This window comes from Bos mutus, chromosome 11 (genome assembly GCF_027580195.1).
Source record: "Bos mutus isolate GX-2022 chromosome 11, NWIPB_WYAK_1.1, whole genome shotgun sequence".
Classification (NCBI taxonomy): Eukaryota; Metazoa; Chordata; class Mammalia; order Artiodactyla; family Bovidae; genus Bos; species Bos mutus.
In genome coordinates, this window is record NC_091627.1 from 5,215,507 (window position 1) to 5,237,997 (window position 22,491).

Genomic DNA, 22,491 nt, shown 5'->3' on the forward strand with positions numbered 1-22,491 from the left:
ACGTGCTAGTTTCTTTAAGAGAAAACATGTCCTGAGTTTATTCTGGTAGTTCCAGTTCACTTCCAGGACCACTGGAGTTTTAACTTACTGTCATCAAGCTTATATCTTAATTTCCTTCCTCCCACTCTGAAAAATCCGAGTTTTCAAAAATATCAACGTAATGACTCATTTGTCTTTTTCAGAACACAAACACAGTAGTCTCAGAATAACAGCAACCTCCTCCATCAGCATGAGTATTAGAAATTATTAAAGATATGTCAGAGTTATTTTTTACCTTCAGGTTATCCGTCAGTTTGCAGTTATTTGAAATAGTTCTTCTTTGTGTGGCCATAGGGCTACATGGTCTGTCCTATGTACCTTCTATTTGCGTACTTCCTGTGTGCAGTATTCTTAGTATTCATTGCATTACGGAAGCGGAGAAAGAGAGGAAAGGGGAAAGAGAAAGACGACAAGGTACGTATAGAAGGAAACTGCTGTGTAGGAACTGTGTGATGTACTTTCATAAGTCAGAAAAGGCATCATGCTGCTATTTCAGGTTCATTTCAGGTTCATACACTCTGCGTTTGGGGGTGTTTTGTGGGTATGTTTTTTAAATTACAGGGTATCTTAAAGTAAGATAAGCCCTCCCCAGTCCACTCTCTGAGCAGTTCACCAAGTATTTTCTCTAGTAGACCTGCTGACATGAAACACTGCACTGAACATTTACTGCTTTTTCCTTCTCACGGGTTTTGGGTGTGGAAGGACTTCCTATCCAGCTAGAAGTTGTAGCAGCAGCAGTTCCTTTGGGGCTGTGATAACGCTCTGCTTAGTTACAGTCAGGGGAAGGGCTTTCAGTGATAGAGTAAGCTTGTTCAGGGCCTTTTTGGGATGACTCCTGAAAGCTTTATTGAAGACACAAGTGCTCAGTTTCTCAGTTACACCCCTTCCCCATGCCGGCCTGGCCCCGCCTCTGGGCTGATGGAATCTGAGCTCTCCTCTGGCTGCCTTGTGTTGAAGCTGCTATGAACTCCAGAAGCAGCCTTCGGGAGTCCCCTGCCAGCCCACTGCCCGCGGGCACCTTGTGCTGAGCACGGACGGGAAGGAAGACACTTCCTCTGCTCTGTTGACACCACGCCCCACTTAGGCTGGGGCGAGGAAAGTCCCTTTTTGTCACCATGGAAGTCTCACAGGGTCTGGGGTGCCCTGTGATGGCGTTATACCTCTGTAGTTACAGGAAGCTCCCCAGTGGCCTGCGTCCAGCAGACAGCTCGCCAGTAGAGGGGCTGTGTTGTGGCCGTAAGCTCAGGGCCCGGCGGAGACAAAGATGTTGACAGGTTGGGACGTGGCCTGAGCAGAGCAGCAGGCCCCCGGCTGCAGAGGAGGGCGCTTGCCAGCTACAGCATGTTTTCTCCCCATGTGAGCCCGGAGGGCTTGGCCTCCCCACGCACAGCCCACGTGCCCTCTGCCAGGCAGAGACCAAGAAGGTGAGAACAGATAGGAGTGTGTCTTACCTGAGCCCTGAACCGAGGGTCATTTCAGATGGAAGCATCTCTGTGATCACTCAGTATGAATAAAATGAACCTAGAAATGAAGCATTATGTATTTAGAAAGGAACTTTTCCAAATACCTTCTGGCTTTTGGAAACTGCGGACCCAGTCTCAGTCATCTCTCAGTCTCTCCTAACCTGTGCGTAGGAGGACCAGAAAGTCTGACGTCCTCCCAGAAATCTGGCTTCAGTGGAGGGCATAGGGCTTTCATTGGGGTTGAGGGTGTTGGGACAGTTGCCAAGGACGCGCCCATTCTAAGGGCACTCTTACTACCTGTGAGCATGAAGGCCTACTGGCCAGCCTGTCTGGGCTGGAGGGCATGGTGACCATGCCCCTCACCTGCGGCTCTGGGCCTGGGCCTGGCGGGGTGGGGGCCGGGGGCGCCAGTCTCTGCCTTGGTCTGGAATGCGGGTGCACACTTGCACACGTGTGCTATCTTCAATGATTCTGTTGCTGTTGTTCATTAGTTGGCTTCGCACAGCTGCTTCTCCAGAAAGATGGCCTTCTAATTATAGTTGCTCAAGAATTAGTGGAATGTTTTCCTGCCTCGGCAGATGCGAGTGTACACACTTCTGTCTTCCCTTGCCCTGCTCGTAAAGAGCATGAGCATGAGTGTGGGGCTTCCAAGGACTCCCCCTGATGCTGCACCCCCAGGGTAAACTGCCTCCCCCATCCCTCTACAGGTGACAGGATGCGGGGGGCTGCCTCCCTCTTCTGATTGCGTCAGCCCTTGGCTCTGCACCTCGTCTGTAATCACCAGCCAGGTAGCTGTTCCTTCAGCATGTGGGGGGTCATGTTTAACTTGTAGATGGTGGTTAACGGCCAAGGCAGACCTTCTCCTCTCTTCTCCCAGTCCTTGACTGTGGGCGGCCGCCACCCTCCTCATCTCTCCAGGAATAGGCATCGACTGTGGCAGAGTAGGGTGACACTGACTCTGATTATATGGAGTATGCCTGTTTTCTCTTTTAATTGGTATTTCAGAATTACTATATGTTCACTGTAGCAAATTAAGAAAAAGCAGAGAGGCAAAAGCAAGAGAATAAGGGGTATTTCACAGCCATCTTTTTTTCCATACATGTGTTTTTGGTTGTGTTTTGTTTCCAAAACATACTGTGTGTCCACCAGTGTACCATCTGGTGGGTTCTTTTCCACTTAACATTGTATTGTCTTTCCACACTATCATATATTCTTGTTCTGAGTTTTCTTAATAGTAGTATAATGGTCCATTGTTTGATTCTATCATAATTTATGTAATCAGTACCTAGTTCAGTTCAGTCACTCAGTTGTGTCCGACTCTTCCAGACCCCCAGGCCTCCCTGTCCATCACCAACTCCTGGAGTTTACCCAAACTCATGTCCATTGAGTTGGTGATGCCATCCAACTATCTCATCCTCTGTCGTCCCCTTCTCCTCCTGCCCTCAATCTTTCCCAGCATCAGGGTCTTTTCAAATGAGTCAGCTCTTCGCATCAGGTGGCCAAAGTATTGGAGCTTCAGCTTCAACATCTGATCTCCCTTAGGATGGACTGGTTGGATCTCCTTGCTGTCCAAAGGACTCTCAAGAGTCTTCAACACCACAGTTCAAAAACATCAATTCTTTGGCACTCAGCTTTCTTCACAGTCCAACTCTCACATCCATACATGACCACTGGAAAAACCATAGCCTTGACTAGACGGACCTTTGTTGACAAAGTAATGTCTCTGCTTTTTAATATGCTGTCTAGGTTGGTCATAACTTTCCTTCCAAGGAGTAAGCGTCTTTTAATTTCACGGCTGCAATCACCATCTGCAGTGATTTTGGAGCCCCCCAAAATAAAGTCTGACACTGTTTCCCCATCTATTTCCCATGAAGTGATGAGACCGGATGCCATGATCTTCGTTTTCTGAATGTTGAGCTTTAAGCCAACTTTTTTACTCTCCTCTTTCACTTTCATCAAGAGGCTCTTTAGTTCTTCGCTTTCTGCCATAAGGGTGGTGTCATCTGCGTATCTGAGGTTGTTGATATTTCTCCCGGCAATCTTGATCCCAGCTTGTGTTTCTTCCAGCCCAGCGTTTCTCATGATGTGCTCTGCATATAAGTTAAATAAGCAGGGTGACAATATACAGCCTTGACGTCCTCCTTTTCCTCTTTGGAACCAGTCTGTGTTCCATGTCCAATTCTAACTGTTGCTTCCTAACCTGCATCAGTACCTAGTAGTGAATATTTAATTCTGGAATATTGACTAGTCTGATTTTATCTGTGACATAGAATGCTGCAGTGACCATTCTTTGTGGCTTAATTTTTTTACATATCCATGTTATTTTCCTTGGGTTAAATTGTTATAAAATATATGCAGATATTTAAGGCTTTTGATGTGAACTGACAAGTAGTCATCTTTTAGAAAGACTCCCCAAATCATTTCTTCCCTCTATCATGGAAGTCTGGAAGTTTCTGCTTTTATTACCATCGGAACTGGAGAACTTCTAATGATTATTGACCATTGGTTTTTACATTTGTAAATTTCTTTGGTATTTTTTTTGGTGTGTTCACCTTTTTTCTAGTTTTTGTGTTTTTTCAAAGAATGCTTGTTCCATGAAGGAAATGAATACCATGAAGGGTATTAACTCTTTGCCTTCGCATACTTGTTGCGGTTGCTGGGCAATGCGTTTTTAGTTGGAGAAGCTTTGCAGTCTGATCTAGGGGCACACTGCCACGTTGCCCCACTTTCTTCCATTGCTGCCTCCTCTGTAATTTTAGAAATAGTTGTTCATGATGAAAGCCTGAACTTCTCCTGAGACACAACAAGGTCCTGCCCAGGAGTGCATCAACAGGAGAATGGATGAAGGAATTGGTTTATCCATACACTGGAATATAACTCGGCAACAGAAGGATCACACACAGACACGGCCATTTACACTGAGCAAAAGAAGACGGGCGAATAGAGACAGAGAGTGGGTTGGTGGCTGTGAGGGGCCCCGAAAAGTGCAGAGTTTCTTTGGAAGTAATGACGAGCCCCGAGGTTGATTGTGCTGATGGTGCCCAACACTGTGGACAGACTAAAACCCGCTGGATTGCACGCTTTAAATGGCTGGATTTTATGGCGTAAAGCTGTTCAGAAAAAGGTAGACGCAAAAGTACATATTGTGCGGTTCCACTTACATCAAGTTTTAGGCAGAAGTGATCCAAGAAACAGAAGTGAGAAAGTAGTCAGTTGAGGTGGGGCAGATAGACTAGAGAGAATGGTGGAAACATTTTGTTTTTTGTTTTTTTTTTTTAATTATTTATTTGGCTGTGCTGGGTCTTAATTGTGGCATGTGGAATCCAGTTCCCTGACCGGGGATCGGACCCTGGTCCCCTGCATTGGGAGCACAGAGTCTTAGCCACTAGACCACCAGGGAAGTCTCTCATTCTGTATTTTTTGAGTGGGTCTTATATGGAATATGCAGCCATAAAGGTCATCAAAGTCAGGGGAAATGAATTCTCATTGAAAGAAAACCAAGTAAACCCTAATTGCCTTTTTTTTTTCTCCTATTAAAAAAACTTATTTTCTGAAGTCATTTCTCTGATAGGTGATAAGCCCTGAACTTTCTGTCAGGTGACAAAGATCCCCACTCATCATCTCTGGGTACCCACAGATGCTGCACCCACAGATAGCTCACTCTGGGAAACCACCTTACCCCAGACCACAAGCTTAATCGTTAGTAGGCAGCATCCTGGCTTCAGAGAATTCAGAGCAGGTCTTCTCCACAAACCAACTGGGAGTCACTGCCAGGAGTTTGTGTGATGAATTTAGTCATTCTGAGACAGTGGGCTGGTCATTTCCCCCTTCCAAGAGGAAGTGTCTTTATGCATGCGAAACTTCTCTGCGCGCTGTGGAGGTGTTTTGGGCGGGTAGGACATGTTTTGGGAAGTCATGAAGATTACCTGAGTCAAACAATACTCGCCCATAGGGTGAGTGGGGACTCTGGGCGGTGGAGGGCAGACAGCTGGCCCACCTTGTCAGGACATTCAGCGTAGGAGCTCTCCTCGTGTCTCACCTCGTTTCTCTTGTGTGGGGGTAGGAGCTGGTCAGACTCACCATCGAGAAGCAGGGGCATCCGTCTCCAACAAGCCCTGTGAAACCCAGCTCCCCAGCCTGCAAACCTGACAGGTGAGTGCTGACTAAGCCCTCCAGGGGTTGCGGTCTCGGTCGGTGGACACTTGAGAAAGAAGGGAGCCCCCGCCAGGCAGACCGTGTCCTGTGAGGCCCGTGGTCCCTTTTCAGTGACCTCTGGGTAAGAGCCCAGATTACCATGAAGTGTGTGTAGCTCACACCTATCTTGAATGATTGCCTGGTCTCAACATGGTCTTCTCCCAGGACACCATGTGATGTGCAGAGTGACCCTACCTACACTCTTCTTGACCTGCTTCCTCCCATGATGAGAAACAACTTTGACAGATTGGGTTTTTAGGGGTTTGGCTTGAGAGCATTACTGAGGGTGATGTGGACAGTTTAAGGCCTTGCAATAATTTCTACTCGCAGCCCCTAGTGAAAATAATAACACCTTCATTTGGGGGCATTTTCGAGCATCGCGCAGTCCAGAGATCCCTCTCACAGATAAGGAGACAAAGGTGCAGACTCAGGGGCCGTGGCCAAGCTTCCGTGGGTGATTGAACTGGACTTGAAACCCCATCTCTGCCATGGAGCCCAGGGCATAGTGTCAGCTCTGTGTCCTGGGCCCCTTGGACACTTCCCTGCCCTGGTCACATCCTGACACTCTCAGGGTCTGTGCTTGCCCTGGGGCCTTCTGTAACCCCGAGTTCTCCTCAACCCTCCAGCCAGTCTGAGCTCCCCCTGACGGATCGAGAGATGGAGATACTAAACAAGACGACCAGCCTGTCACAGTCAACCGAGGGGCTCCAAGACTCTATGGACGAAGAGGTTGCACCCCCCAAGCCCCCCTTACCTGGCATTAGGGTGGTTGATAACAGGTACTTTCTATTTTTCTAGCTCTCTCATCTATTTCTGTTGTAATCTCACAAACGGATGGTGCCAGCCAAAAAGAAGATGGTGCCATTAGGGGAAGAACTTGCTCTTCAGGCACACTGGTGGTTTGACCTTCCTCAGGACGCTGTCTCCAGAGGACAAGAGTCCGGCCCGGTGCCGGCCCCTTGCCCTCCCCTGCCCCCTCGCCCTGAGAACTCCCAGCCGCTGCCTTTTAGCCCTAGCCAAGCAGAACCTGGTACCATTTGTCATGAAAGGAAAAAGCAGGGACTTTCAGATGCTAGGCTTTCGGCAGAAGGGGAGTGGGGTGGAAGTCGAAAGGGTGGAAAGTAGGATCCGTGTCTAATAATGTAAGAACCTCACGCCCACACCCTACCGCCTGTATAAAAGCTTTTGCTCAGCTTGTCTGGTTTGACGGCTCCTTGCTCTGTTTCAGTCCTCCACCAGCACTGCCCCCGAAGAAGAGACAGTCGGCTCCGTCCCCCACGCGTGTGGCCGTTGTGGCCCCCATGAGTCGAGCCACCAGTGGCTCCAGTTTGCCTGTTGGAATTAATAGGCAGGTAATTACTCCCATCCAGAAAGGCAGAGGTCAACTTCGGGTCTGGTGCATTGGTTCCTAAAACTGAAAGAAGCCCGGTGGTCTTAAGTCCCTGTCTTTGGTCACAGGGAGGAGCTCTCTCCCTGGGCAGCCCCCGTTCCTGAGTGGTCCTTCCCTCTGCAGGCCGTGGTGGGGTTCCCTCCCAGGGTGAGGAGACAGGGCCCAGCCCAGGGCCTCCCTTGGTCAGAATGCTCCGAGCGCCTGTAGAGGCCTTTTCTCAGAGGCGCCGCGTGCGTGGTGTTTACTGCCTGCAGCCAGTTTCTGCACGTCCCACTATTTCCTTCGCTAAGTACATGCACCTGCTCCCTCCCCTGGGCTCAGCCGCCACCCCCCAGCAGTGACTTGGGCCTGTTCTCACTTTGCACACGAGGACTTTGACGTGGACTGTTACGCACAGAGACGGCTGTCGGGAGGCAGCCACTCGTACAGCGGTGAGTCTCCCCGCCTGTCGCCCTGCAGCAGCATCGGCAAGCTCAGCAAGTCGGACGAGCAGCTGTCCTCTCTGGACAGGGACAGCGGGCAGTGCTCCCGGAACACAAGCTGTGAAACACTAGGTGAGCCACAGGCATGCATGTCACCACCGCCAGCTTCGCGCGTCCCGGTGGCTCCTGTGAGGTCAACAGCGAGGCCAGTCACTGGCTCTGTTGACCTTAAGTCCATCAGGATCTGAGCCATGGTGTCCTCTTCTGCAGAATGAGGATACTAGAGTCTGTCTCCAAAGGGGGTTGAAAGTTTATTGCAGTAACACTGTGAGACCACAGAGACATGGCAGTGGTCACTGTTATTACAGTTGGTCCGCCAGTGTGTCTCTAGACTCCCTTTGCCCAAGGAGAGCCCACATGCTAAGAACTGTAAATGGAGGGGAGGGCCCCAGGCAGCTTCTGACAGAGGACGAAGGCGAGTGAGCAGCTAGCGCTGACCTCGGGTGGTGGGGCCAGAGGAGGGTCTGCGGCAGCTTGGCAGAAGGCGTACAGGGCACTGAACTGTTCATGTCCTGTGAGCTAGACATTTCACTTCTGAGAGTTTTCATCTTAGGAACACAGTCCGAGGTTTATAGGAGGATTTCCATGTAGAGACTTTAATCTCAGCATCATGAAGAGCCCTGGTAGACTAGGAACAACCTGACCACTCAGTGTAGGAAATCAGCAGACTCGTGACATGCCCCCTTGGAGGAATAGTATGCAGCTGTGCTAAAAACCAGTCCTGAGTTAACGACCAGTGGATCAAGCCAAGACTGCTTATATGGTGTTTTCTTAGAGTTCAAAAAACAGAATCCAGGGGGAAAAAACTTTGCAGGTAATACATCTAGTGGTCAGCAGAGATTATAGTTAGGTTATGGGACTGTGGGTGATTTTTGTTTTAGGCATAGTGTTTTTGGCCATGTTTTCTACAGTGGCCATGCGTGTTTTTCTCTTTTAGGTAAAACTTTTAAAAATCTGGGAAAGTGTGAAGAATAGGCTACGTACCAGTCATACTCCCATCCGGTTTTACTTTTATAAGCAGTAGAAAAGCTTATCCTATAAAGTAAAGCGGGAGTCTTTGTGGATGAGACGGGGACGTGTCCCCTGAGCAGGACAGGTCAGGGAAGAGGAGGGGGTCTTTCCTTCCTGTGGGGTCCGGGGGCTCACCGTGTGCTTCCCCTGTTGTGTGGATGCAGATCATTACGATCCTGACTACGAGTTCCTTCAGCAAGACCTCTCCAACGCAGACCAGATACCTCAGCAAGTGGCCTGTAACCTCAGCCCGCTGCCAGAGTCCTTGGGGGAGTCTGGGTCTCCCTTTCTTGGCCATCCTCTCCAGTTGCCTCTGGGCAGCTGTCCCCAGCCAGATGGGTCCTCAGCCCCGGGGCAGCAGACGGACGTGCCGCCAGCCCTGCCCGAGAAGAAGCGCAGGAGTGCAGCCTCCCAGACCTTGGACAGCTCTGGCTGCCGGGCGTCCTACGAGCGACACCCCTCACAGTACGACAACATCTCCGAGGATGACCTGCAGAACCCAGCCTCCGTCCAGTCCGTCCCCTTCACGCCCTTTGCTGCTATTCTTCCCTTTCAGCAAGGAGGTTCCTCAGCCTCTGTCGACTTCATGGGTGATTTCACTGTTTCTGAATCAACGGGTGACCCAGAAAAACCGCCACCTCTCCCCGAGAAGAAAAACAAACACAGTAAGCTTTTGTTACTCTATTATGGGGTCATGCCTTTTGTGCCCTAAAGCGGTGTTGCGTTTATTGAAACGGTAGATCAGAGTCAAACCAGTGGCCTCATTGTTTCTGAAAGGCAGACCCACACGTACAGGGACACTTCGGGAGCCTTGTGTTGTCAGTCCTGGGGGTTGTTCTTAAAAGCCTGGTGAGCTGACCTCTCCTCATGGTCTCAGCAGAACCTCAGGCCTGGTCTCCACAGAGTGTTTGGCTTCTCGTATGGCAGTCAGCTGACCTGGCCTGAACATGTGGTGACCAAGAAAAACAGGGACCGCAGCCTCAGGGCAGCGTCACAGCAGCATCGGAGCAAAGCAGGGCAGACACCACCCCAGGGCCTCTCTCAGGCTCCTGGCAGTGCATGGGAGCCGTTAGAGAGAAGCCCCTGGTCCCACTCTGTCTTCTGCTCACAGACCCTGAAGTACCATGCGATGACTCGAGTCTGGGGTTGCTGCTTGGACCAGAGGCTCTGATACCTGATGTGATCAGGGCCTGGGGGTAGAGCTGAACTTAGGGGGTTTTGTATTCTGAGTGTTTCCCAAGTGTGAGTTGGCCATCCAGTTCCCAAGGAGCATTGTGTGGAATTTGCTTTTCTGTTTGCTCCCCGACTGCTGCACGTGGCCCGGGTCTCTGCCCACCTTCTCCCCACGTCACCTGCAGGGTTCTGCCTTGTTTTCCATGGGCAGACTGGCTGCCACCGTCTCTCTGTGTGCAGCCACGTCAGCCCACCACCCAGGATGCCCTGGCCTTGGTGGGAGCGTCTGGCAGGAGACTGCTGTGACCTGGGTGTGGAACCCACGCTCCAACCCCAGACAAGTGTGTGTGCTCGGCCCGTGCCCAGAAGGGTGCCCGCCTAGTGACCGCCCTGGATGCCCCCTGCTTGGGTAGTGGCCTCGGTGTGAAGGGAGAGCTAGCTCCATGGGGCTGAGGGTATCATTCCCGTCTGTCATGGAAGTTCCCTCACAGGAAGCCAGGGCGTGGAGGGAGCTGCAGACAGAGGCTCCAGGGGCATTTCCTTCTGTGCCTCTCCAGCTAGCCTGAAAGTCTGACTGGTTTAGCTCTCCAGTTAAGGCAACTTTCTGGTCATTTGAAAGCACAGAAGACAGCCCTGCAAACTTGTCATTGCCATGGTCTTAATGTTGGAACCCAGGGTGCTTGTGGCGCTGAGCTGTGACCAAGGGGGACACACCCGCTCCAGACTGACGGCTGTGTACCCTGTGCCCTCACCCCAGGGCCCGGGGCTTCTCAGCCTCGGAGCTGGTGTCCTTTCCTCTCTGGCCCCATCACCCCTTTGCTCCCTCCTGGGGCATGCACAGTCACACTGAGTAGGCCAGTACTTATTCCTGACGAAAGCACCTTACCCGCCGAGCACACGTGTGTACAGAGGCCGCTGACACCCCAGAGCTCCCGCCACCATCTGGAGGAGGGGAGGGCGGGGCGGGGTGGGTCCACACGAGTAGATCGGGGTTACCGAGAGGGCTTCTTCTCCTGGCCAGCCCTCCCTGCTTCGTAAGGCCCCCAGGTTCAGTCAGCTCCAGCAGTCATTTCATCAGAACCCTCTAGGGTCTTCAGGAAGGTCTGGCTCTGAAGATGGGACTGATCCGTCACCACTGGAAGTGAGAAGTAAAGTCTATTCTGATGCCCCCACGTGGGGTGAGGGAGTGTGGTCCACATGGACGCCCCCGTGTGAGGAGAGAGTGCGGTCCATAGGGATGCCCCGCGTGAGACTGAGGGAGTGGGGTCCACACAGACGCCCCACGTGAGACTGAGGGAATGCGGTCCACACGGACGCCCCGCGTGTGACTGAAGGAGTGCGGTCCACACGGACGCCCCGCATGAGACTGAGGGAGTGTGGTCCACACGGATGCCCCGCGTGAGGAGAGAGTGTGGTCCACACGGATGCCCCGTGTGTAACTGAGGGAGTGGGGTCCACACGGACGCCCCGTGTGTGACTGAGGGAGTGCGGTCCACACGGATGCCCCGTGTGTGACTGAGGGAGTGGGGTCCACATGGACGCCCCACGTGAGGAGAGGGAGTGGGGTCCACACGGACGCCCCGTGTGTGACTGAGGGAGTGCGGTCCACACAGACGCCCCGTGTGAGGAAAGAGTGCGGTCCACACGGACGCCCCACGTGAGGAGAGGGAGTGCGGTCCACACGGACGCCCCGCATGAGGAGAGGGAGTGCGGTCCACACGGATGCCCCGTGTAAGGAGAGGGAGTGCGGTCCACACGGACGCCCCATGTGAGACTAAGGGAATGTGGTCCGTACGGACGCCCCGCGTGTGACTGAGGGAATGTGGTCCACACGGACGCCCCGCGTGTGACTGAGGGAGTGCGGTCCACACGGACGCCCCACGTGAGGAGAGGGAGTGCGGTCCACATGGACGCCCCGCGTGTGACTGAGGGAGTGCGGTCCACATGGACGCCCTGTGTGAGGAGAGGGAGTGCGGTCCACACAGACGCCCCGTGTGTGACTGAGGAAGTGCGGTCCACACGGATGCCCCGCGTGAGGAGAAGAAATGTGGTCCCCTCAGACGTCCCGCGTGAGGAGAGGGCTCCACCGGTGGCACCACGTGGGCCCAGCAGGAAGGAGCCGGCTGCTCCACGGTGAGGCTGCAGCTTCGAGTCGGAGCTCAGGGGCCAGGTCTCGGCTGCCTGAGGGGCTCCAAGAGAGGAGAGGGTCTGTTCGCCCCGCCTGAGTGCTTCTGCCCTCAGCGTGCGGCCTTCTGGAGTAGGAGCTTCCCGACAGCCTCTGTCAGGACGGGAGAGTGACATTTGGTGGCCGGAGCGGCTTGCCTACCTGCAGGGCCTCCTCAAGACCCACGGGGGCTGCAGCCCGCTTCAGCACGGCAGGGCGGATGCTGGGCCGTGGGTTCTGTTCGCTCGCTCATTCTGTGAACTGGTGTGCGAGACTCCGGTGATAGAGCAGCCGCCGGGAGGCACAGGGTCCCTGCCCTCAGGCAGCAGCTTCCGCCCTCAAGCGAGAAGCAGTAAATCCTCTTGCCCCCGATTTGACGATTCTTCCTGAGTCAGACCGCTCGCTGTCCCCACCCCCATGGGGTCTTTCACCTGAACAGCCTCAGCACCCCCAAACTGTCTTCTCCCAGCTTCTCGAGACAGCCAGCTCCTGAGGTGGGGGCCTTTCCGTGCTTCAGGCCCCTTCCTTGCCCGGTTCACACGGCCCCGCGCCACGCGGGCCCCACTGTCCGCAGAGCACTGCCCTGCGGACCCTGGCCCCAGCCTGGGGCTCTGTGCCCCCTGGAAGACTCTTCCACGTGTCCTCACCATGTTCTGGAGAAGCCCCCTCGCCTCCCTGTTTCACCGTCCTCTGTGGGACACCCCCATCTCGGCCTGTTTTCTGTCTCCCTGGGGAGGGGGTCAGCCCCCTACGGGTCTAAGAGCCATTGCTGGCCCCTGCGGAGCGCCAGCACCTCGGTCAGCTCCTGACGCGTCGCAGGTGCTCAGTGACGATCAGATGAATGTGAGAAACCCATTCTCGTGAAGGAGAAACCCAGAGCTCGTGAGGAGCCGCAAGAAGGGCCCAGAAGGGATGGAGCGCGGGGCTGAGAGGGGCTCCGGGGCCGGGGATGCGGGTGAGGGGCCTCGGTGACCTGAGTCGCTCAGGAGGGAGCGTCGGGCTCGCAGGGCTGCAGGAAGAGCGGCCACAACAGACATGCGGAAAGCCCCAGGGACGGTCCAGGAGCTGAGAATGGAGGCATGGGCAGGGGGCCCAGCAGCCTGCACCCCAGCCACGGCCCTGTCCTCGAGAGGCTGGAAAACCCCAAGGGCTTCTCGCCAGGAGTGGGTGTGCCCCTGCGCTTCTCTAAACACAGGCTGTTTCCCAGCGTGGTTCCAGATTCACGGGAAGGAGGGGAAAGGAAGGGAGTTCCCGCAGAGCCTGCCCCCCGCCCCACACCCATGCCACCCTCTCCTCCAGAGGCCGCGTGATACACGGGCGGTACCCAGGTCCACGTGGCGGTCACGCAGACTGCCCCGGGCCCTCTCCCTGGCCGCTGCGGGGCAGGCGGGAGTCTGTGCGTGGCCCGCCCAGCCTGGTCCCTCTGTGTGCGCAGTGCTGGCCTACATGCAGCTGCTTGAGGACTACTCGGAGCCACAGCCTTCCATGTTCTACCAGACGCCGCAGAAGGAACACGTGTACCAGCAGAAGAACAAGCTTCTCATGGAGGTGTATGGCTTCAACGACTCCTTCAGCACCGGCGACGCCGCACACGATCTCGCCCCGCCCCCCGCCCTGCCCCCCAAGCAGCGGCAGCTGGTAAGTGGGGGGCCCCCCACGAGTGGCCCAGGACCCTGGGCCTGCTCTCCTGCTCACATCTCCCCCCGCAGGAGTGGCTGCTCCTCCAGAGCGGGCCCCTGCAGCTGGGACTGGCTTGTACTCAGAATGTTTGCTTTCTCTGTAGACAGTCTTTTTTTTTCTCTCTCTCTTTTGTGGCTCCAATATAGACCTCCCCGAAAGGAGGGAGTCAATCAGAGCACAGGGCAGGGTCTGTGCGGGGCCATCTGTGGCCTCGATTTACATGGTGGGCCTCACTGCCCAAGCACTTGCACCGCCAGCCGGGGCTGGCCCAGTGAGGACCAGCCCTGTGGAAGCAGGCGGCTGACACAGAGCCGCTTGTGTTCCAGGCCGGCACGCCCTTCCTCCTTTAGAACCCTCCTGTGTCAGGATGCCGTGTAGGCAGCACAGAGGGGCCGTCTGGCCGTGGGCAGGCTGGAGAGACGCTGGGACCAGCGGGGGCACTCGGGTGCACCTCTCAACCCTCTTCTCTCCGCCACCAGTTTACTAACCTCGGGGCCTGGGGTCAGGCTCTAGAATCGAAGCGCCCCGTCCAGCCGAGCTCTCTAGGAAGAGTACACCCAGGAGGGCAGTCCGTCAGAGCTGCACGTGCTGTCTTGCTCTCGTGCTGACCAGTCTGCTCGTCTTAACCAGAGAGGGCCGCCTTCATCCCCTGCGAGGGGACGCTGCCCCGGCTGTTCCGGGAGGCAGATGGCCGGACGGTGAAGGTCCTCAGGTCACTCTTGGAAGCTGCCTGGGCCTCAGCAGTCCTGCAACTGGGCCTTGAGCCCATTCCCGGTCCCAGAGTCCCCGAGCCTGCCCCTGCACAGGGGCCTCTGGGGCGGGGGCAGCCTGTCTTGTGGAAGGTGGGCCAGGCTCAGGCCGGGGGTCTGGGTTCCAGTCCTGCACTGACCAGCTGTGTCTCCCCAGCTGTGCTCAGGTCTCAGCTCTTCGCCTGCCCTGCTCTCCCCACAGACAGCTGAATATGCCCGAATGTGAGTCTCTGTTGTTCACCACAGACACATAGATGCCTGCCTCAGACACCCCTGACCTAAAATGTTTAGTTAAACAGCTAGGCCAGTTTGATTGAGATCTGGTTTTCTCAGCCCCTCCTGCTGGGTACACAGGTGTCCATCGCCCAGCCCTGGGTGTCCTCTGTGTCCTGTGGTGCCCACAGAGCCGAGCCCTGGGGAGAGAGCCCTGAGGGATGCGCTTGAGTCCCAGCCCCGTGAGAGTCACATCACCTCACCTTGAGGTGGGGCGGCGGTCCAAGGGGCTCTCTGGGGAAAGGCTGCCAGGGAGCCCTGGAGGATGGGCAAACATCCTGTGAATATCCCCTCCCCCGTGGCCCCTGTCACCCCCACTTTAAGTAAAGTGAGGCTGAGAGAGCTGGAGAGACGGGCTCAAAGCCCCCAGCAGAAGCGGAAGCCGGGACACGTGAGACACCCCGTGTGTGACTGCTGGGCGCCCCTTCTCCGGTGCCAGTGTGAGAAGTGTGACCCTGTTTTCCAGACAGAAGTGAGCATGACAGGTACACCTGTGGGCCCATGTGCCCTGAAGGCGGCCTGGTTCTAGGTGCTTCACACACACACAGCCATCTGCCGGATGCAGAGAGCGTCGTGTGACGCCCGACGCCAAGCCAGCCCCACATGGCAAGGCCAAGGTTAGGGCCCGGGCCGCCTGGCTCCTGCTCTGCACCCTGAAGCGTGGTCGCTCCCACAGAGGAGCACCGGGGCCCTAAGGAAGCGGAGGAGCTGGGGTGCCCACACAAATCCGCGTGGCTTCTTCCATCTTACCGCCACTTCTTCACAGGAGTGAAGAGGGCACCCACCCCCCAGCTCGCCTTCGACGGGCATCCTTGACCCCTAGCTGGGCCGAGAAGCCTTCCCTCTCCAGAAGGTCCCGGCAGGTCGGGTAGCAGCCTGCCCCGTCCATGCGCACGTGCCTGACTGCTCTCTGCTTCTCTCCCTCCTGCCCCGTCTCCTCCCTTGCTCCTCTGTCCAGCAGGCCTCCTGTGCTGCTTCTTCCTTCTCCTCTGTCTCCTACTGTGTCCAGCAAACTAAAGTGGCCTTCACCCCCGAGGACGGCAGTGCCGCTCAGGGCATCAGTGTGTCCGTCTCTAACTCCTTTCTCAGCCGGCACGGCAGCTTACCTGTGCCCTCGGTGAGTCGCTCCCTGCACTCGCTACCGGGAACCTGGGGAGCGAGACCTTTCCCTCGTGGCCTATGCCTCCCGACATGCATGCTGCTGCCTGTCGCCGGCTCCAGCCCTCCACAGACCCCAGACAGGAAAGGTGGCCCGAAGGTTGGTGAGAGTGGCTGGGGCGGATTGGGGTGGGACTCCTGGTGGCCACGCTCAGGGCATCATCACTCAGACGTAAACTGGCAGAGATGTTTTGGCCTTTTTATTCTGTTCTCCCACTGGGCATTGGGTCAGCCCTGTAGTGTTCTGTGTTTAAAAAGGAGTATTCCTCACGTAGGAAGCAGAGCAGGCTGTACCCAGTACGATGGAGCTGAAGTTAAGAGAGCTGTGTCAGTTAGCTTTCACTACCTCTTGCTAATGTAACAAATCACCCCAAAACCTGTGGCTTAAAGAGCAGTAACCGTTTGTCCTTGCCAGAAAGTGAAAGTTGCTCAGTTGTGTCTGACTCTTTGTGACCCCATGGACTATACAGTCCATGGAATTCTCCAGGCCAGAATACTGGAATGGGTAGCCTTTCCCCTCTCCGGGGGATCTTCCTAACCCAGGGATCAAACCTAGGTCTCCTGCATTGCAGGTGGATTCTTTACCAGGTGAGCCACCAGGGAAGCCTTGCCTAGGACACAGCTTAGCAGCACAGCTGTGCTGATCGGGACAGGCCTGGCTGCCAAGGGCTGGACTTGCCCACATCCCTGGCACCCCAGCGGGGGCTGGTCTGGCAGTGACCCTCCTGACCTGTCTGCCACATCAGGCCAGCCTGGGCTTGTTCACAGGGCAGTTGGCTGGGCTCCAGGAAGACAGATGGATACTTGGAGGTATCATAAGGCCTCATCGTAGGGCTGGCATGCGTCCTCTGGGTCAGGCCCCAGGCAGTGCAGCCTGGGGAGGAGAGTGGACTCGACCTCTGCTGGGCGGGCCCTTCCGCAGGTCACCCTGTGGAGGTGGGGCGGCAGGAGGAGGGCTGGCCTGCTGTCTGCAGATACACATGCGCTGACACCTCGGAGGCTGCGTGGGTCTGCCGTCTTCCTCTGGGGTCTGCATCTGTTCAAGAAGCTGACCGCCCGCACCTCCTGCTGACTCTGTCTAGTGGCACCCTGGGTGTCGGCGCTCAGGAAAGGACTCTCCAAGGGAGCTCGGTGGACCTGTCCCAAGGTGACTCACATCCTCCCAGGCCTCAAGTTCAGTCCTCTAGGGTGGCACTTTTCCTTGCCTCCTCTTCTGTGAGTGGGAGGATTAAGTAAAATCACAAGAAACTGCCAGGCAGGTAGTAAGCTTGGCACGTCTGTCATTATTGCTGTTGTCTTAGAGTTCTGGGTTCTAGTCTTGGCTTGTTCTGATCCTGTGCATGAGTGCCTGGGCAGATGTCTTCACTTGCTTGGACTTCCTTTGCCCTCTTGAATGACCGGGTTGACCTGGTGACATCAGAGCCCTCTCCAAGCTTGGGTTCCCAGTGTGGTTTTGTCTGTTCTCCATATTTGGGAGCCACCAGCGCCCAGGTGAAGCTGGTCCTCCCCATTGAGGGGACCTTGGGATGCAGTCTTCCCTTCAGCTCCCAGACCTCGCCGGGCAAGGCAGGACCACTCCCCACCCCTCCCTGGCTCTGGTGCACAGACGACCTCTGTTTCCTCAGCAGCCACCTCTGGCAGCTCTTTTCACAAATCTTGCAAAACTTGGCCTTGAGACAATCCTAGGTCTTGATGTGGTTTTTTTTTTTTTTTTTTTTTTTCCTCTCTCTTCTGCGAACAGAAAGTAAGTGTGAGTTTTCCTAAGAATGTCTACAACATCCCTTTTGAATAGTTTGGGGAGAAGACTGAATGAACAGGACTGTATACTATAGAATTAAAGAGAACTCGAGGACATTTTAGATTAAGCTGGGGTATGAGTATGTCATAGTTTTCCCCTCAGCACACAGAGGAGTCTTACAGCATCCTGCATCTCAGCACCAGCTCCACAGAGGAGCCTGAGGGGAGTGAGCTAAGAAGGATGCTTTAGTTCACTTGAAGCGAAGCCCCTCCAGGCCTCAAGAGATGTTAGTAATGGCCTAAATATATGGAATACTTGACATCTGAAATGCAGAAACCCCAGAGAAATTATTTAGCTGTAATACCAATACTTTTTTCATGTATATTCTCTGCTTACATTTTGAGATGAGCCCCAGACAGAGGGCTTTGATGTGCTCTTGGAGCAGCGCTTCATTGCCAAATGTCTTTGTTCCTTCATCCCTGGACTTGTGTCATCAGTCCAGCATGGAATTCCCAAGAGCTGCCTCATAGGAAAATAGCAGGTGCCAAATATGAAGTTCTTTGCCCAGTGGCCTGTTGCTTCTGCCTTGTAACAGGAATTTGGAAACCTTGCTGAGGGAACTGCAGAGCAGTGAGCCTGCACTGGTCGATTTAACATGAAGGAGGTGCTGCAGAAGCATTCCTAGTCACTTTTCTGGGATCCCACGGAAGATTTAATTTGCTAAGAACGGAGCTACTCCCAATGGGGGTCAGGCAGCCAGAAGGATCCAGTGCAAGCAGGATGGCCCGTCGTCCTTGAGAAGCCCGTGCAAGGGAGTAGGCAGAATGAGTCAAGCGGAAAGGAGACTCCGGCTCAGGCAGGGCGTGGGCAGCAGGGTGAGAGTCACAGACGTCTGGGGAAGGCTGTGGGCAGTGGGGGCAGGATGGTGTCAGGAGGGGGCGCCTGAGTTGTGGTCTGATGGCCAGTTAAGGTTTCAGGGAAATGAAGGTCAGTGAGGGACCTGCCTGAAGATGGGGAGTAGAAGCTTGTCTCAAGTATAAACTCTCAGGACTGAGGTCCAGGGAGAGCGGCCGGAGGGGTAGCAACAGCCAGCCCTTCACACAACCTGCCCCTCGGTCGCAACCTGCTGCTTTCTCCTGGGTGCTGCCCTCTGGGCTTGGGCCCAGCCTTGACCGCTCTTTCCCCACTTGTGCCCAGACGTGTCCTGCTGCCGTTCCTGGGAGGTGCCCACCCTCCTCTTCACAATCTTTGTCTGGGTCTGCTTAGCCCCCGGTCCACAGACCCCCTTTCCTTCCCGGCATGCGCTATGATTCTAGGAGACTTGAACAGCTGCTCAGACATGTGGCATCTGGGACATTAAGACCAGTTTGGTAGAAGAAGGTGTTCAGGGAAATGATGAGCTACTGTGAGGCCAGAACGATGTGGAGAGCTAGGTGCAGCCACCCCCGGGAATGGGCGGCCGGCCCCCTCGTGCCTGTTTCAATTCCACCAGGCCTTGCAGTATGCCTGCCCCTTGGCGCACGGGTAAGTGTTTGAGGGAGGCCCACTGAGGTACACCTCTCAGATGTGGCGCTGGCGTCCTCCTCCCACCCCTGGATTCTCCTCCATCACTCGTACCCCTGGCCGTCTGCCCTGTCCTCGCTGCGGCCTTGCCCATGCTGACTGCCTGACTCCCACCTCCCCCCGAACTCCCGTCCCTTCAGCCCCAGTCCTTCTCTCACCACCCTGGATTCCCACTGCTGTTCCCACTGTGGCCCTTCTTGGGCTTGCACTTTCTCTATTCTGAACCCTAGTGGTGCGAAATCTTGGAAGCTCTGAGTTGGGTCCATATTCACTTTACCCTTGACCAGAATATTATTGGGAACCTGTTAATAACTATTAGGGTTTCCAGTCCTCTGGACATTACAACACTGATGTTACAAAAGCCACCTCCCTCTATGCCTATTCTTTCTTGGCTCACTGATATTAACTGTCACCAAGAGATATAGCTGGATGCTAGGACTCTGTTGAAATATTTTCTTTACTATCTTGGCTTCCAAAATGATTCTGGAGAATCAAAACTTCTAGAAGACCCAGAAGAAGAACTTCAGAAATACCCATAATGACTGTCTTCTGTTTTTAAAAATCTCTCGGGTAAGAAAGTCGTGTGTGTCCTGTTGAGGACTTCAGTTTAAATGGGGACGCTGGGTAGAGCTGCTGGCCGTGATCCTCCGAGAGCCGGGCCAGGCTTCCACACTGTAGCACACGGGCCCTTCTAGCACCCTGCCCAGGAGAGGCTTACTCTGTCCGCCCCCTCCTCGGTCTCCTGTCACCAGCCATCACTGAGACAAAGGCATCTGACAGGTGGAAAGGCCAAACAGAGAAGGAGAGGGAGACAGGAAGGAAGATTGTGGACCACAGCAGGTGTGCCCTCCTGCTGGTTAAGTAGGCCCCCGCCGTCCCCTGTGTCTTCTTGACATCTTTTCCTCACTGGCTTCCCGCCTGCTCGGAGCAAACTTACTCTGAGAGAAGAGGGAGGGTCCGTGGGCAGTACCAGGGGCCCAGGGCAGGCAGGTTCATCTCTGAGCTGACCTCTCTTGGGCTCTTTGTTCCGTCGGCCTGCCCGACCTCCCAGGGTTTCCTAGAGAGCGGCCCCCAGCACTGTCAGCAGCGAGGAAAGCAGGGCTATTTTGCCACCCACGCGGGAGTCTTTGCAGGCCCCTCTGAGTCTGCCCTGAGATCTTCACAGGCTCTTCCAGTCTGCTGGGCCGTTGAAGTGCGATGTGGCTCCTCCAAAACGTTCCCCCTGTGCCTTTCTGCCCTTCCTCAACAACCAGGTGCCCGTGTAGCCAGCGTATCCCTGAAGTGTGACTGAGTTTACTGCTGCTCCGAGCCCAGACACAGCCTTGTGAGAAGGAGGCATGGGCATGCCAGCACTCCTGTGGGTTCCTAACCCTTCAGGTAGAGGTAGAAGCCTGGCTCTGTGTCAGGCCCCCACCCTGAGCCCAGGGTGAGCCTGCCTTGCCTGCGGTGGACACCCAAAGGCCAAGGACCGGGGCCTAGGGATCTTGTCCTGGGGGCTCGCCAAAGCAGCTGCTCTGCCCCTGCTGTTTCTGTCCCTCCTAAAGACGCCCTGACTCTTGTCGGTGCTCATGTCATTGTGGACAGCTCTTGCAGACTAGCTTCAGACAGGAACTTCCCTGCCTCCCCTCGCTGATGACGGCTGACCTACTGTAGTCCGTGACAGTCCTGCTGGTCAGGGACCACAAGGCCCCCGGGTCCTTGGGAATGTCCTGTGTGACGTGACCCCTAAGGGGTGCTGGCTACATGCTGACGGTTGCCTTTACTCTTGTGATTTCAGGCTGCTTGGCAACTTGTCAGGGGCTCTTCTTCCTGTTCTGTGATGGAATGTTTACCCATGTTCTGGAGATGGAGACACCAGACTAGAGAAGCTGAACCACTAGATAAGAGTTTTAAGTCAGCTGAGGTTAGAATCAGATCCCCATCATGAAAAGTACAGTGTCAGGTTGATGTCTATGAATTGTTCAATGGCCAGTAAGCATTGAGACCCGAGAAGTTTCAGGAGAAAGAAAAGCCTGTGCGCGGACATCAAGAGATGCGCTTTCTTTGTCCTGACAGTGTTCTGATGCAGGACAGAGTGTAGCCGCAGGCTCTCCATAGAGCGCTAAGAGTAGGTGTGAGTTAGAGCCCCTGTTGTGCTGCGTAAAGCCGCACTGAGTGAAAAATAGTGGAGCTGTATTTCTAGAACTAAATTCAGATCACTGTGGAATCTGTACTAAATCTTCCTATGAAGAGTTGACGTTATCGAGGTTAATGTTTCTTTCTTTAATGCAGAAAAGCATTTCTTAAAACGATTTTATTTGTTTGACAGTGCCGGGTCTCCGTGGCTGCAGTGAGCGGGGTCCTCTCTCGTTGTGCTCGCGCTCCTCACTGCAGTGGCTTCTCTCGTCGCACTGGCTCTAGCACGCACGGGCTTCAGCAGTGGTGCTGCGTGGGCTCCGTAGTTGTGGTTCCCGGGCTCTAGAGCATGGGCTTAGTTGCTCTGCAGCATGTGGGGTCTTCCTGGAGCAGGGGTAGAGCTTGTGTCTCCTGTACTGGCAGGCAGATTCTTTATCACTGAGCCACCAGGGAAGCCCTAAGCTTAATATTTAAGGAATATACAGAGCCTCCCAAGATGTATTGGAGGTTCTCACAAAAATGTAATTAGCCATGAAACCATTGGCCAAAAATGTAGTGTGTTCAAGGAAGATCTTGTGATTCAAATGCAAAAGTATGAAACATGAGAGAAAACGTAGTAAATTCCTGCTTTCACTTGTCCTAAAATTCTCCTGAGCAGAACGTTTTTGTTCTTCTACATCCTTTGTTGTAGAATTACAAATTAGAATTTTAAATGAATTTAAAGAGAGAAGGCATTTTTTGGACACACGTGACGTCAGTGTCGCCTTCCTTGGGTGAGCTGGGCGCTGGCTCCTTGCTCCCACAACAGGACCCACAGCAGTGTCTCTCCTCGCCTTGAGCACAGGAGCTCTCAGCATCGGCCTCCGACCCTGCCACTTGGCTTCAGAAACTCTGCTTCTGACATTATCTAACATGTAATAGTTAAAAATTAACACAGGCACCTCAAAGAAGGAAGTTCTCTCTGGGCCTAAGACAGCTTTTGTAAACACATAGTTAACTGGGCCCAGGAAGGAGAGAGGAGACAGGCAGTCTTGTGGCTAGTTTGCCCCATGGAGTGAGAAGAACCATTATCAAGGGTCCTTCCTGGTGACCTCGGAAGGGTCATGTCCCATCTGAGAACCGAATAAGATGTGGTTGTTTCCAGGAGATCCCTCCCCAGGAAATCGAGGCTGTGTGTTTTGCGTCGGCTAAAAGCTTTACTTCCTTCCAAGAGAAATAACTGAGGCCCATATTGTGCGGACACTCGCAGGCCCTGTTTGAAGGCCGCTTCCGCTGAGCCCAGGACTGGCCCTGGGCTGT

General features: G+C 54.6%; 1 protein-coding gene across 14 annotated transcripts in view; it reads left to right on the plus strand.

Annotated features, from left to right (window-relative positions):
* Nucleotides 1-22,491, plus strand: part of RAPGEF1 (Rap guanine nucleotide exchange factor 1) — a 137,237-nt gene that overhangs the window by 88,547 nt on the left and 26,199 nt on the right. For 6 of the 14 annotated variants that reach the window (XM_070378799.1, XM_070378795.1, XM_070378801.1 and 3 more), the window contains 7 exons: nucleotides 5,566-5,654; nucleotides 6,323-6,475; nucleotides 6,925-7,048; nucleotides 7,457-7,640; nucleotides 8,744-9,244; nucleotides 13,352-13,554; nucleotides 15,577-15,735. In XM_070378799.1, the coding sequence (XP_070234900.1) occupies nucleotides 5,566-5,654; nucleotides 6,323-6,475; nucleotides 6,925-7,048; nucleotides 7,457-7,640; nucleotides 8,744-9,244; nucleotides 13,352-13,554; nucleotides 15,577-15,735 (1,413 nt within the window). The remainder of the gene's footprint in view (nucleotides 1-5,565; nucleotides 5,655-6,322; nucleotides 6,476-6,924; nucleotides 7,049-7,456; nucleotides 7,641-8,743; nucleotides 9,245-13,351; nucleotides 13,555-15,576; nucleotides 15,736-22,491) is intronic. The other 8 variants (XM_070378804.1, XM_070378806.1, XM_070378802.1 and 5 more) reach the window with 2 other exon arrangements.